This window comes from Phycodurus eques, chromosome 1 (assembly GCF_024500275.1).
Source record: "Phycodurus eques isolate BA_2022a chromosome 1, UOR_Pequ_1.1, whole genome shotgun sequence".
NCBI lineage: Eukaryota > Metazoa > Chordata > Actinopteri > Syngnathiformes > Syngnathidae > Phycodurus > Phycodurus eques.
The window spans coordinates 11547779-11563697 of NC_084525.1; the positions used below are offsets into that span (position 1 = coordinate 11547779).

The 15919-nt window shown below is 42.1% G+C and overlaps 1 protein-coding gene across 12 annotated transcripts in view; it reads right to left on the bottom strand.

Moving 5' to 3' along the window:
- LOC133402914 (inositol polyphosphate-4-phosphatase type I A-like) overlaps positions 1-15919 on the bottom strand; it is a 68510-nt gene that overhangs the window by 33139 nt on the left and 19452 nt on the right. For 10 of the 12 annotated variants that reach the window (XM_061677277.1, XM_061677301.1, XM_061677268.1 and 7 more), the window contains 5 exons: positions 8646-8750; positions 8450-8558; positions 5200-5386; positions 4906-5121; positions 3797-3938 (listed from right to left, as the gene is read on the bottom strand). In XM_061677277.1, coding sequence (XP_061533261.1) covers positions 3797-3938; positions 4906-5121; positions 5200-5386; positions 8450-8558; positions 8646-8750 — 759 coding nt within the window. The remainder of the gene's footprint in view (positions 1-3796; positions 3939-4905; positions 5122-5199; positions 5387-8449; positions 8559-8645; positions 8751-15919) is intronic. The other 2 variants (XM_061677319.1, XM_061677249.1) reach the window with 1 other exon arrangement.

The following is a 15919-nucleotide window of genomic DNA, read 5'->3' on the forward strand; positions in this document are numbered from 1 at the left end:
TGGACAGAAACACAGTGCGCCTCAAGGAGAGAGGGATCCAAGGGGTAGAGCAGCTTAAACCAATACCAGTCGATTCAGCTAGAAGCCGAAATAGAAGAAAAATATGAGTACTGAAATGGAAGAAGGAGTTCCGCCTTTTGTCAAGTTAGCCATGATGAAAGGTGTTGTGGTCACACGGAGGACTACGAGTGGAATAATGGCTGGAAGAGCATTGAAACTTTTAGATAATGCTAAAAAAGGATATCTATACGAAGGAATAGAGAGTTTGTGTTGGCGCCAGGTGAATCAAGACTGCGTGGCCTGCGGAAGAACCGAATCACGGGCGGACAGGAGACATGAGATGAATCGGAATTGGACCGCAGGATCCCCGACCTTGGAGGAATTGGGACCAGCAAAGGTACTTGACGCTTACATTTGTGAGAGATGTAGCGTAAGAGATTTGCCGAGGCTAAAATTCTATGCTCAATGGGATTGGAACCCGCAAGGAAGCGAGGAACAGAAAAACTGTGAATGTTGGTGGAATGGAGCAATACTACTACATTGCGACCATTGCTGGAGGAGAATCCAGACAGGAGCATTGATATTAGCTGGTAAAGCAGAGGGATGGCAAGTAACCAAAGCGGAGACACCAATAAGCTGGTTACCTCCCATCTTAATGTCCCCAACAAAAAAGGGGATACATAACAGGAAACTAGATATGGGACTATCGAATCTACTTAAAATGAATTGGCCAGAGTGGGCAGAAGACGAACGCCCGGCAAAAGTAGTAGAACACTCGGTACCAGTAGCAACTAAGGTACAATTGGATCCTCAGTACACCTCAAGGAGTGGAACGTCCTGGGAAGTGATAATAGGTAATATTCTAGCTAATGAACATATCCCAATAATCTCCTTGCCCAACATTTCACACGACCGGGAAATGGGAGGAAACGGCTTGTATACCCATCTTACGCTGTTGGACGTAGCTACCAAAAAATTAGAGTATAAAGAAAAGGTGGCCACACTCCAGATGAGTCCCGCGACACCGCACCTGGAGGATCCAGGCCAAACAGCAGTGAAATGCTGGGTGGAAGTCAGAGTTAGGGTAGCCATGGTACCCTATGAAGGAATATACTCCATAGGAATGGAGTTGTCAGTAGGAACAAATGTCAGAGGAATGGAAAGAGATTTAAGAGGGAACCCTACGAGGGTATTAAGTGAATTAAGCAGAAGGACAGAATTGTTAACGCTGGCAGAAGAGGCAACAGCGAAATTAAGAAATTGGCAAGAGCCAATAGAGGCTGCCTTAGACGATTCAGAAGAGGAGATTAATAGTTTAAAAGAAAACCTTGGGGAAAAGAAGACAAGGTGCCCCCACCCTGGTTGTAAGGGGCATCAGTCGCTAAGAGGATGCCCAAGGTATAATGAAAAATGGCCCAAGAAATACCACAGTCCGAGATGGAGGAAAATAGGGCAAGTAATGGAAGCAAGGAAGAGCGCTTCGAAAGAAGACGAGGATTGGACGCCAGAAATGACCAAAAAGAATAAACGACGGAAACCAAACGCGAGGAAATCCTCCCCAAAAAAGGAGGAGGCACAGGAGGCAGAGGAAGACAGCCTAAAACCAACGAGTGAGGTTAGTGAAGAAAAATCTAAGAGAAAGCTCTTTCATCTGTGGAAAAGGCCAAGCGACGAGTTAGATTCCTCGTCAAAGGAAAATAAAATAAAACTAAAAGAAGAAAATTAAGTGCGTGACTCGGGAGATCGTGTAATTAGATTGGAAAGGCAAAAGGTTATATAAAGAATGTAATTGGGGGAAAGTTGTTGACAAATTGCAGGAATTATACGATAAAGAAGAAATAATTGGGTTGAAGACAATTGAATTATAAAAGCTACCCCTTAAAAGGGGAGGGGCCTATGTGGAGGTGGATATGTATAATAGAATCGACGCTACTTGACTGGTGGCAAAACCCTAAAGAGGCACAGTCCCACACAGCAAAAAGAAGAAAGAAAGGAATGGATCAACTGAATGCCCTAAGTGCTCGCACGACTGACTTAGAGGAACAAGCGTCAAACCTGGCAGAAGCGTTAAGACTCACGCTAACCGCACTACAAATAGTACAAAAAGGACAAGAGGAGATAACAGCTCTCGTGCTACAACATCGAACCGCATTTATAGAACAGAAACCCTTTCTCACCACTTTGGAAGAATTTACAGAGAAAACAACTGAAAGGATGAGTACTCTAGCAGCCGAAACAACTGACCTGGCCCACAGGATGGACGAAGTAGAAAGACAACTGGATCATTGAAAGGGATATTCGCCCGATTTCACGAACCTAACAGACATTCAAATCATAAAAGATAGAGCCAGATACCCCAACCAAGGAAGCAGAAAAAGGTAAAAAATAATGGTTTGCTGGAACATATAAATATAAATGAAGTGGATTAATATCTTTATGTTGCAAGTCCTGTTCCAGCCATGTCTTCAGGTCATGTTAACCACCACTGCGGAGCAGACCTCTTATAAGGCCGAGTCGGGAGGAAGTGTGATAATGGGCTGTAGATTCTTCCCCTTGTCTCAGCATCCCTACGAGGACTTGACGGTGTCTTGGCACTGGACCTCGCAGGCTCGGTCTCGAGAAGTGTACCAGATGGAAAAAGGACAGGAGTTGAACTCCTCCCAGCATTCGGACTTCCGAGGTCGCACCAGGCTGCTCATCAAACAGATTGAAGATGGCTGGGCGAAGTTGCAGGTAACCAGGCTTCGTATTAATGACACGGGAACCTACCAATGTAAAATAGGAACAACGAATGGAGCTGACTATAAGGATATTAAGTTATCAGTGACTGCACCGTTCAAAAAAGTGACCAAAGACATTGTTAAATCAGGAAAAGAGGGTGAGCTTGTGCTAACCTGTCAGTCTGAAGGCTACCCTAAATCTAAGGTCACCTGGGAAGACAATCACCGGCAAGAACTCAACGCCAGCACCACCGTTGTGGTGACGGAAGACGGCCTCTTCAGAGTCACCACTCAGATACGGGTGGCATCATCACAGAGAAATAACTACACGTGTAGCTTTAACAGTAGCGGCTCTTCTAGGTCTTTTTTCATTCCAGAAGATACACAACAACAGAAAGGGAATCAACGCAAGGTAGCTGTAATTATTGCAGCAGTAGGCGCAATTATTAGACTTGCACTAATTGGCTTATTGATAGTGCTAATTCACCTACACAAAAAAGGCTTTGGAAAGAACATTGAGCCCGACTGGGCTTCAAGGACAAGACGAATATTCAAGTTACCAGAGTCAACCTCGAACTCGAGGGCGGAGCGAGTGTAAAAAGGAAGTGAGATTGGACCAATTTAAAAGGAAGGACTGCTAGGAGAGAGCAACAGTCACACCCAAGAGCAAGCATGACCGAACCCAAAGCTGAGGCGAATTCATCTCGACACCGGCTTAACAGCTCCTCGTCCCCTCGCGCTCACGGCGTTGGTGCCGGCCGGGGGAGGAAATAAGGGGGGAGCTCGACCCTTTAAACGGAGAGCCGGTCAGGACATTTCTCCCGATTAGTCCTGCGGGTCAGCAAAATCTGATAGTAGGCATTCCAGAGACAACTATTTAAATATAAGCAATTAAAAAGTCCATCAAGCCTTAAATTTTCCATAATGCTTTTTTTCATGTCACGGGTGAGCTCGAGTCTATCCCAGCTGACGTTGGGCAAGAGGCGGTGTACACCCCGAAGTGGTCCATTAAAAAGTACATTTTCCACAATATGTCCCCTTTAAGTGTAATATCTGTCTGTGTGGGCATGTGTTACCCTTCTTAATGCAAGCACTCTGCAGGTCCGTGTGGACTCTGTCTTGAATGGCGTCGTCTGGCTTCCTTTCTTTCTGGAGCAGTTTGTCTACACGCTGGATGATGCACTCCAGAGACTTGTCCACATTCAGCCACACTTTCTCCTGACAGCACATGTAACGAGGCAGACAAATATATCATGCATTTGCCTGCTCATCTTTGAATCCAAAGAGCAACATTCAGTTACATAAATGTCCCCTCGGGGTTAAACTCGAAGCAAAATGGAGAGATGACTCACATCTATATCAGACATGCAAACACTAAAGGCATGAAAAAGTTGACCAAAAAAAACCCATTGTCGGGGGTGTCTGGGGGATCCCCCGGGCCCCCACAGAGAATTTGGGGCAACATTTAAATCATTGTAATGAAGTAAAAGTACCGTTACTTCTTAACAGCAGAAGCAGCTGAAGTTTTTTTCCTGGTCTCGTCAACTCCTGTTACTTGTCCAAAGCAGGTCACAAGCACACAAGCGGAACCTCAGGCCGCATATTAGTCCGCCGCGGAGTAATATTCACAATTAAATCTGTGTGTGGATGGTGGATGTGTGGAATGGATATAGCTGCCAGCATTCAAGGAGTACGAAACAGCCTATGACGTCAGCGACGGCGACCACCCTCCCCAGGAAAAACTAATTGGAGCTATACCATTCACGTAAATGGCCTATTTTCAGTTCAAAACGGCGAATTTCGCCTAAAGGCTGGGCCTACCACAATTGTTTTGTCAAAATGTGGATGGCTGATTAATTTGGCCCACAAACTGCACTCATATGAGAAAATATCCCAAGAGAATATCTTTGAAAAGCATAGCCTGAGAAAGCAGAAGACTAAGCAGGATTTTTATGTAACATAAATACTTAACTAGCTTCAATAAGGCCATGACGAGTAAAAAAATGATTTTTCTATTAAAAAGAAGGCTAATGGAAACACTGACTGAACATTGTGATGGGAGGAATTCATTATGCATTTCAATATGCTTTTCTATGTGTGTTTACTGATCAATTTGTTAAAAGAATACCTGTATATACAGACTGCTAATGAAATGCATGTGTGTTTTTTTTGTTGTGCCACGCACCCACTCCTCCTCATGCCAGTCTACATGTAGCGACGATCGACTGCTGTTCCCGCTCCACTTGGCAAGTAGGGTGTCCTGGTCATTGCGGAGTACTACTTGATCTGAATCAGCAGAAGGAGACGATTTTGAGGCGATGTACTCGGGCCGTGCTGCTTTCAGGGCCTGAATGGCCGAAGCAAGCAACTTGCAGTCGCATACTGTAACCAGCTGTCGAGTCTGAGTGGCAAAATATGATGTGGTCATGTTATCATTTCATCGTGGGTGCTAACAAATAATAGCACGTCGATCAAACACCTTATCAGCCAGCATGGCAAGTGTCCTTTCCAGTCCGCTAGCAGACCGGTCCTTCGCAGCTCTAGAGAGCCTCTCGGCATAATAATTGACCTGCGTCTTCAGGGTGGTGATGTGGGCGATGATCTCTTTTGCACGAACCACGTCCTGAGGAATGAAGACGATGGACTGCGAACTGGAGACGGCGCTGCTGCAGAGAGCAAACATCTGTTCTTAGCAGCTTGTTTGGGACTAATGGCATTGATCTAAAGTATAATGTACTTAGAAACTATCGCAAGGGTGTCCAAACTATAGCCCTGAGGCCATTTTCAGCCCACAGTCTATTTTTTTTAGTGGCCGTAACATAAGTGGAATCTCGATAGTCTCGACTAATCAGGGCAGGGGGCGCCCGAGGTAGCTGATTTGCTGTTACGTTGAAGCGTTTTTTTGTATTTTTAATTTTTTTTATTAGGTGATACGTACCCATTTTACTGTACAGTACAAAATTATTGTTTTGTAGTTTTCTTCCTGGCCTAAAACGCCCAGTAGAGTACAAAGTTATTTTAAATAAGTATTTAAAAAAGATTGAAAATGGTTGAAAGTTTCACATTTTATCCAAACATACCACGCCGGTGTGCTTGGTCATGGTGACATTGTTGACATACACTACTCATCATAGGCGAGTCCCATTCATGAGCTGCAAGGAATTAGTGTGCTTCCTAGTTCCAAATGCGTTGCCAAAGGCAAGACTGTACCCAAATAGCATGTTCCAGACTCCAGAGACTTGTGTTTGTATTCCTCAGAGTTAACATTGTCGCCACGCTGGCTCGCTCTCGTGCTCAGAGTCCATGTACAGTAGACAATAAATATGTCCATAATGACATGGCCAACATCAATGCCCCACATTTAACATGGTCACCACGTTGGCACGGGAGGCACGTCTATTGGAATTGGATCTATTTTTTTTTTTATTTTTATTTTTTTTTTAAATGTGACACATAAATCAGTCCCATTCTCTGCCTGCATTGTGCCACAGTGCCAGTAAAAAAAAAAAAACAGCTGGCAATTCTGAAACTAACAACAGCAGTTTAAGTGACAAATGGAAACTATTTTGGGACACATTGTTCAGTCCCGACGGTCCGTTTTATCCTATATCTGTTATACTGGGGTCCGTTTTGTCGAGGTTCCACTGTACTCAAAATATCATTTGGCATGGCCCGCAAAAGAGTAAAAAAATATATAAAATAAATAAATGGCAGGGGGCAGCGTGAAAAGTGTGGGTGTCAAAAAAGTATAAAAATTTCTCTTCATAATTGCAGAAACAAAATTGGTTTGCTCCAATTTCTGCTCTGTTTCATGGTACAATTTGTGAACATATTACATTAATGATCCTCAAGTAACAGTTTTAAAAATTGGCAGTTTAATACAGATTGCTCTTGTTTTGGTTCTGAATGTGGAAATGTGATTCAGCTGCTGCTTAGAGCAGGGGCAGATGTATTCTAGTGGGATACAGAGCCACGGGCAACCCCAACATCCTGAAAAATCCTCTAAACTACAACCCCAATTCCAATGAAGTTGGGACGTTGTGTTAAACAAATAAAAACAGAATACAATGATTTGCAAATCATGTTCAACCTATATTTAATTGAATACACTACAAAGACAAGATATTTAATGTTCAAACTGATCAACTTTATTGTCTTTAGCAAATAATCATTTACTTAGAATTTGATGGCTGCAACACGTTCCAAAAAAGATGGGACAGGTGGCAAAAAAGACTGAGAAAGTTGAGGAATGCTCATCAAACACCTGTTTGGAACATCCCACAGGTGAACAGGCTAATTGGGAACAGGTGGGTGCCATGATTGGGTATAAAAGGAGCTTCCCTGAATTGCTCAGTCATACACAAGCAAAGATGGGCGAGGTTCACCTCTTTGTGAACAAGTGCGTTAGAAAATAGTCGAACAGTTTAAGTTAACAGTTTTCCTCAACGTACAATTGCAAAGAATTTAGGGATTTCATCATCTACGGTCCATATCATCATCAAAAGGTTCAGAGAAAGCAAGTACAACTTCTTGCCTTATCACCTTTATCAGAAAGCTGTGACATAGGAGTAAAAAAAAAAACAACTATTTAATATAAACAATATTTACGTAATTGCTTGATAGGTTGGATTTTGAGTGTTTTATGAATAAAAGGTGAAGAAGGTCAAAGTTGCCATTGCATCCTTCAATTTTCCTCTATGTGGCCCCCTAAGGAAAATGTTTGGACACCCCACATATATTATATCCTCACGTTAAAAAAACTGAAGCTACTCGACATCTTATACTATCCTACAAAAATGCAATTTATTGTCATTTGTATTTCTGTTGCAGGCACAAAAGATGGCATGCACAGCAATCAAGAGAGTGCAACAACAATTCAAACAAAGACACTTAAATTAGCCTAATTTTAACATAGTTTTAAACATGTATTTGATTTATCATGGGCCTTCCTATTTGGCTTTCTCACTGGTGTTCTTCCCATGGTAGAGGGGGTTTTCTCAGGGTACTCGGGCTTCCTTCATCATTCCAAAAACATGGCAGGTTAACTGAAGACTAAAATGCCCACAGGAGTGACCGGGAGTGTAAATTGATTGTTTTTCTATAATGGATGTGACCTGCAATGGACTGAGATCAGTCCAGGGTGTACCCCACCTCTTGTTCAAAGCAAGCGGGATAAGTGCTCTATTCAACAATCATTTCAACAATAATTTTTATCAGTGTACTAAAACTAGTGAGTCACTTGTGTTGCCTTGCTGATGGACTGTGTCTGAATGTGGAGTGATGACTGAAGAGATGCTTGTTTTTGTGGCACAAACACAGAGAAAAGCAGAGCAGTGCATCAACTCACCAAACCTCCTCATATGCGCTGACCACAAAAGTCACAAAAACAAAACTATTAAAATGAAGCTATAGAATAAATAAAATGCAGAAATAATGCAATAATTCATAAAGGAATTATGACTGCAGTCAAATTATAGATTAAGTGAATATATATATATATATATATATATATATATATATATATATATATATATATATATATATATATATATATATATATATATATATATATATATATATATATATATATATATATATATATATATATATATATATATATATATATATATATATATATATATATATATATATATATATATATATATATATATATACACACCTCTCTCACCATGAAAAGAAAGTCTTTTGCAAACAGTTTCTGAACTTACTGTTTCTTTGCCTCGTCAAACTTCTGAGAAAGTTTCCTCAGGCCACCAGTTTTAAACCCCTGGCAGTGTGCAGCCGGCGCTCCAACAGTGATTATGTCATACGTGTGCTCTAGGAGCCAAGGTAGGAACAAATGTGAGTAGTCTACATGAGTACACAGTATTGATAGCAAGTATAGAAATGCGAGCTTAGCCTAACCGAAGCCCAAATTATCCTGCACCCTCATCCTCTGAATGTGCAGGTTGGTCGGCAAGAACTCCAGCTTCTTGTCGGCCTTCAGGCTGCTGGCTTTGAATGACGGACCTAGTGGGGAGCGGGTAGAGAGAATGTCAAGAGTGGGTACAGTCATGGTCTGTTCATTAAGCAAAATTCCTGACTGATTGCAACTAAATATTGTGGAGGGATGGGGCATGGGCCAATGTATTAAAAAGCCATAAAATTGTAGTGCTGATCCAGACAAAACTGCTGCTTAATTTGATGAGATTTGTTAAAATGGCAAGGAGCATCTTTTGGGATTTTTCTTAATTTCTCTGTGAAGAATGCTGAATCTTCATGACAAATTCCAGATATATGCAGAAGATTGGAGTCTTAGGGCCTGATTACCGTATTTTTCGGACTAGAAGTAGCAGTTTCTTTTTCATAGTTTGGTTGAGGGTGTGATTTATACTCCGGAGCGACTTGTATGTGAAATTATTAACACATTATTATATAATTTCACGTTATTTTCACACTGACAACCGCAAGAGGTTTGCTCTAGGCCTGTGTATCTGTACCTGCAACTGACGAGTCTGACGAAAGCGACGTAGAAGAGGAAGCGGCACATCGTCTACATCCGGAGTTGGCGGAGTGGTTTAGAAGTGACACAGAGGATTGAAGATTTCATTGGATTTAGTTATTTGGAGTGACACTGATGGTTTGGTAAACTTGTTAGCATGTTCTTTATGGTATAGTTATCTGAATAACTGTTAATGTCACGTTAACATACCAGGCACGTTCTCAGTTCGTTGTTTATGCGTCATGTAACGTTAGCTGAATGTCTTACTTTAGCATACCGTACATCTATTCAGCCTGTTGTTCTCTATTCTATTTTTATTTTAAATTGCCTTTCAAGATGAAATGTCTTTTCTTGGTGTTGGATTTTATCCCCCCAAAAATGCGATTTATACTCCAGTGCGACTTATGTTTTTTCCTTCTTTATTACGCATTTTTTGGCTGGTGCGACTTATACTCCGGAGCGACTTATAGTCCGGAAAATACGATAATAAAGGTCAGAGCAAACTTGATTTCTCACGCAAACATATGTGAAAGCCCATCTCCTAAGCGGGCACACCATGGATTGTGTCGGCTCAACGGTTCACTTTGCGCGTTCTTGGAAGAGTCTATGCAAATAGATTGTTGGAGGCGCAATGTTACCTGTATTTATCAAACGAGATGAATTGCAGTGGCTTATTTTGCATCTTTAAATACCGCGTCTGAAAAAAAAAAAAAAAATCTATCTCTATATCTATATATATATAGATATATATCTAGATATATATATATATATATATCTTTCTCTCTCTCACAACATATGGTCCATTCAGCGATGGAATTTTGGAGATTCTGAATTAGCTAAGGGCTGACTTTTTGTCATGCCATATCACCTATGGCAAAATTCCTTTCATCACTGCATTTCCTTGCATTTGCATGGGTCATTTCGGTGCACAGTGGCCAGTGTTGGGAAAGTTCATTTTCTACACAAACTACTTCAAAGGTCAGTTCACCATTTAAAAAATTAACTAGTTCAGTTCACATTTCATAATTAAAAATTTTGAACCAAGTTCACCTTTCCAAAAATGAACGAATTCATAGTTTTTTTTAACAATGTTGCTGACAGGCTCTTCCCCTCAAAATACTGGCATTTCATTTTCTCATTGTTGCCATCCATTCAGTCCACATTAGTAGCGAACTGCAGCTTTCATACTACAATCTCAAAAACATGAGAAAAAACCTTGTTGCTTGAATAGTATTTTTTTATACTAAATTTATATTAAATGAGGAATAAACTAAATAACTTCCATATTATGACAGTGTTATCACACAGTGTTTTAACTGAAGCACAGGGATCTCGTGATGTGCGTCCCGCGGCTGTGACGCACGAAATTAGCAGGGACACATAAAGCACATTAATTCTGTGTGAGCGTGCGTACATGTATTTGTGAAGAGCTTCCACACACAGCGAATCAAAAGTATGAATCATTGGTGCTAGCCAATCAGAGGCAGAGTTGGACGGGTTATCAGTCCATACAATGGACACCGGAGTTTTTTCTGGACTCAGTAAATTGTCATTTTTGTAGTAACACCCGCCGAACCGCTCACAATGCAGCAAGCTGCTGACAGAACAGTGTTTGCAACACAATCACAATTGGGACACTTAGGCGAAGTTAACTGTTTACTACATTTGCTAGCCTGCGAGCTAGCAAGCTAAGGGCTGGAGGTAAAAAGCTCACTCGACCGCCGGGACATCGTTAAAATACCAGCGCTCGGAGTTGTGTGTTCCCCACATAACACACACACACACACATATGGGAAAGTTAACCATTTATAAACCATAACAACAGCGGCACACATCAATATTCAGGCAGCAGTTGACTTCAGCGAGCCAATTTTTGACATCATTGGATTGACAGGCAAAGGTCTCACATCACAGTCCAGCAGATCGAGGGCAAGCCTTATTTTATATTTCATTCTTTATTTAACCAAGTAAAAGCTTATGGAGAGATAAAATCTCTCTTTCAAAAGCCAAGAGCCAGCATAAAGTATACAGGCAGCTGAAATTATACAGTACATAACAAAAACATCCATCCATCCAACCATTTCCTGTACCGCTTATCCTCACTAGGGTTGCGGGCGTGCTGGAGCTTATCCCAGCTATCTTCGGGCGAGAGGTGGGGTACACCCTGAACCACCCAATCGCAGGGCAATCAACCTACCACTCACGTTTTTGGGATGTGGGAGGAAACCGGAGTGCCCGGAGATAACCCACACAGGCACGGGGGGAACATGCAAACTCCACACAGGCAAGGCCGGGATACATTCATCCATCCATCCATCCATTTTCTGAGCGGCTTCTCCTCACTAGGAGCCGCTTCTCCTCACTAGTGCTGGAGCCTATCCCAGCTGTCATCGGGCAGGAGGCGGGGTACACCCTGAACTGGTTGCCAGCCAATCGCAGGGCACATAGAAACAAACAACCATTCGCACTCACAGTCATGCCTACGGGCAATTTAGAGTCTCCAATTAATGCATGTTTTTGGGATGTGGGAGGAAACCGGAGTGCCCGGAGAAAACCCACACATGCATGGGGGGAACATGCAAACTCCACACAGGCAAGGCCGGGATACATTCATACAATCAATAAAAATAAAGACTAAAAAATAACAGTAATACTAAAATGTATGGCATCTGATTTAAAAAAGTGACAAAGCCCAAATGCTTTTGAGTATGTACGGTGTTTTTTTTTTTTTAAAGTAATTCAAATTTGGCTTGCTTTAAGACATTTTTTTGGGTCTCTTCAGTTGGTTAATGACTCTCTACCGATGTGCCAAATGCATTTTTTGTGGACAGAGCCTGAGTCTGATTTATTTATATTGTTTATTTATCTAAGATATTTTATTGATTGTTCTACATTACAATGCCAATGTTCAATGTTCTTTAGAATTGAAAGTTAATTGCTCTTAAAAAGGATGTACTTGAATTATTATGCTTTATAATATAATATCAGTGGCATAAAAACAACAACAACAAAGATACTTTCGTTTATCACGATAGGGGAATGATTGGGGAAATATATTGTCCTCGGATTTTTGCTACCTTGGCAGGCTACAACATAATATATTGAGAGAGAGTAATAGCAATGGATAACAAAAATACTGTACAAATGTACAAAAAAAAATAAAAATCTGCAATATAGTGGGACCGCGAAGCAACAACCGTCATATAGTGGAGGATTACTGTATCTGTACCCCGTGATGATAAGTTGCAGGGACTCATTGTTCCAGTGATAGGACTCATTGTTTCCAGACATGTACATCCTGGGACTCACATAGTGTCAAGTGTAAAATGATCTATGAAGCCTTCTGATACAAATAATTTTCTTACTAATCAATTTTTACAATGATTTACTGCATTACAAAACAACCAAAGAACACATCCGGTCCCATTTACACAGTGTCCCTGAACACATCAAAAATAAAACAAATACGGCGTTCATGGCCGACATATGAAGACTCATATATATATATATATTCTATATATATATATATATATATATATATATATATATATATATATATATATATATTATATATATATATATATATATATATATTATATATATATAGAATATATATATATATATATATATATATATATATAAAATGCAGCCCTATGGGTGGCACAAGTCAGTGCAAACTGTAGGCCGGTCCCAAGCCCGGATAAATGCAGAGGGTTGCGTCAGGAAGGGCATCCGGCTTAAAACCTTGCCAAACAAATATGAGCGTTCATCCTAAGAATTCCATACCGGATCGGTCGTGGCCCGGGTTAACAACGTCCGCCACCGGCACCGTCAACCTGCGGGGCGCCGTTGGAAATTCAGCTACTGTGGGTCGAAGTCAAAGAAGAAGAAGAGGTGGAAAGCGGGTTCTTCGGCAGAAAGAGAAGAGGAAAACAGAGCCTAGAACTGAATGTGGGGACTTTGAATGTTGGGACGATGACAGGAAAATCTCAGGAGTTGGTTGACATGATGATTAGGAGAAAGGTTGATATATTGTGTGTCCAGGAGACCAGGTGGAAAGGCAGTAAGGCTAGACGTTTAGGGGCAGGGTTTAAATTATTTTACCATGGTGTAGATGGGAAGAGAAATGGAGTCGGGGTTATTTTAAAAGAAGAGTTGGCTAAGAATGTCTTGGAGGTGAAAAGAGTATCAGATCGAGCGATGAGGCTGAAATTTGAAATTGAGGGTGTTATGTGTAATGTGATTAGTGGCTATGCCCCACAGGTAGGATGTGACCTAGAGGTGAAAGAGAAATTCTGGAAGGAGCTAGATGATGTAGTTCTGAGCATCCCAGACAGAGAGAGAGTCGTAATTGGTGCAGATTGTAATGGACATGTTGGTGAAGGTAATATGGGTGATGAAGAAGTGATGGGTAAGTACGGCATCCAGGAAAGGAACTTGGAGGGACAGATGGTGGTAGACTTTGCAACAAGGATGCAAATGGCTGTAGTGAACACTTTTTTCCAGAAGAGGCATGAACATAGGGTGACCTACAAGAGCGGAGGTAGAAGCACACAGGTGGATTACATTTTGTGCAGACGATGTAATCTGAAGGAGGTTACCAACTGTAAGGTAGTGGTAGGGGAGAGTGTGGCTAGACAGCATAGGATGGTGGTGTGTAAGATGACTCTGGTGGTGGGGAGGAAAATTAGGAAGACAAAGGCAGAGAAGAGAACCATGTGGTAGAAGCTGAGACAGGACGAGTGTTGTGCAGCTTTTCGGGAAGAGGTGATACAGGCTCTCGGTGGACGGCAGGAGCTTCCAGAAGACTGGACCACTGCAGCCAAGGTGATCAGAGAAGCAGGCAGGAGAGTACTTGGTGTATCTTCTGGCAGGAAAGGAGAGAAGGAGACTTGGTGGTGGAACCTCACAGTACAGGAAATCATACAAGGAAAAAGGTTAGCTAAGAAGAAGTGGGACACTGAGAGGACCGAGGAGAGGCGAAAGGAATACATTGAGATGCGACACAGGGCAAAGGTAGAGGTGGCAAAGGCAAAACAAGAGGCATATGATGACATGTATGGCAGGTTGGACACTAAAGAAGGAGAAAAGGATCTATACAGGCTGGCCAGACAGAGGGATAGAGATGGGAAGGATGTGCAGCAGGTTAGGGTGATTAAGGATAGAGATGGAAATATGTTGACTGGTGCCAGCAGTGTGCTTGCTAGATGGAAAGAATACTTCGAGGAGTTGATGAATGAGGAAAATGATAGAGAAGGGAGAGTAGAAGAGGTAAGTGTGGTGGACCAGGAAGTGGCAATGATTAGAAAGGGGGAAATTAGAAAGGCATTAAAGAGGATGAAAAATGGAAAGGCAGTTGGTCCTGATGACATTCCTGTGGAGGTATGGAAGCATCTAGGAGAGGTGGCTGTGAAGTTTTTGACGAGCTTGTTCAATAGAATTCTAGTGCGTGAGAAGATGCCTGAGGAATGGAGGAAAAGTGTACTGGTGCCCATTTTTAAGAACAAAGGTGATGTGCAGAGCTGTGGCAACTATAGAGGAATAAAGTTGATGAGCCACACAATGAAGTTATGGGAAAGAGTAGTGGAGGCTAGACTCAGGACAGAAGTGAGTATTTGCGAGCAACAGTATGGTTTCATGCATAGAAAGAGTACCACAGATGCATTATTTGCCTTGAGGATGTTGATGGAAAAGTACAGAGAAGGTCAGAAGGAGCTACATTGTGTCTTTGTAGATCTAGAGAAAGCCTATGACAGAGTACCCAGAGAGGAACTGTGGCACTGCATGCGGAAGTCTGGAGTGGCAGAGAAGTATGTTAGAATAATACAGGACATGTACGAGGGCAGCAGAACAGAGTTGAGGTGTGCTGTAGGTGTGACAGAAGAATTTAAGGTGGACGTGGGACTGCATCAGGGATCAGCCCTGAGCCCCTTCCTTTTTGCAGTGGTGATGGATAGGCTGACAGATGAGGTTAGACTGGAATCCCCGTGGACCATGATGTTTGCAGATGACATTGTGATCTGCAGTGAAATCAGGGAGCAGCTGGAGGAACAGTTAGAAAGATGGAGGCATGCACTGGAAGGAAGAGGAATGAAGATTAGCCGAAGTAAAACAGAATATATGTGCACGAATGAGAGGGCTGGTGGGGGAAGAATGAGGCTACAGGGAGAAGCGATAGCAAGGGTGGAGGACTTTAAATACTTGGGGTCAACCGTCCAGAGCAATGGTGAGTGTGGTCAGGAAGTGAAGAAACGAGTCAAAGCAGGTTGGAACGGGTGGAGGAAGGTGTCAGGTTTGTTATGTGACAGAAGAGTCTCTGCTAGGATGAAGGGCAAAGTTTATAAAACAGTAGTGAGGCCAGCCATGATGTATGGATTAGAGACAGTGGCACTGAAGAGACAACAGGAAGCAGAGCTGGAGGTGGCGGAAATGAAGATGTTGAGGTTCGCTCTTGGAGTGACCAGGTTGGATAAAATTAGAAATGAGCTCATCAAAGGGACAGCCAAGGTTCGATGTTTTGGAGACAAAGTTAGAGAGCGCAGACTTCAATAGTTTGGACACGTCCAGAGGAGAAATAGTGAGTATATTGGAAGAAGGATGATGAGGATGGAGCTGCCAGGCAAGAGAGCTCGAGGAAGACCAAAGAGAAGGTTGATGGATGTCGTGAGGGAAGACATGATGGCAGTTGGTGTTCGAG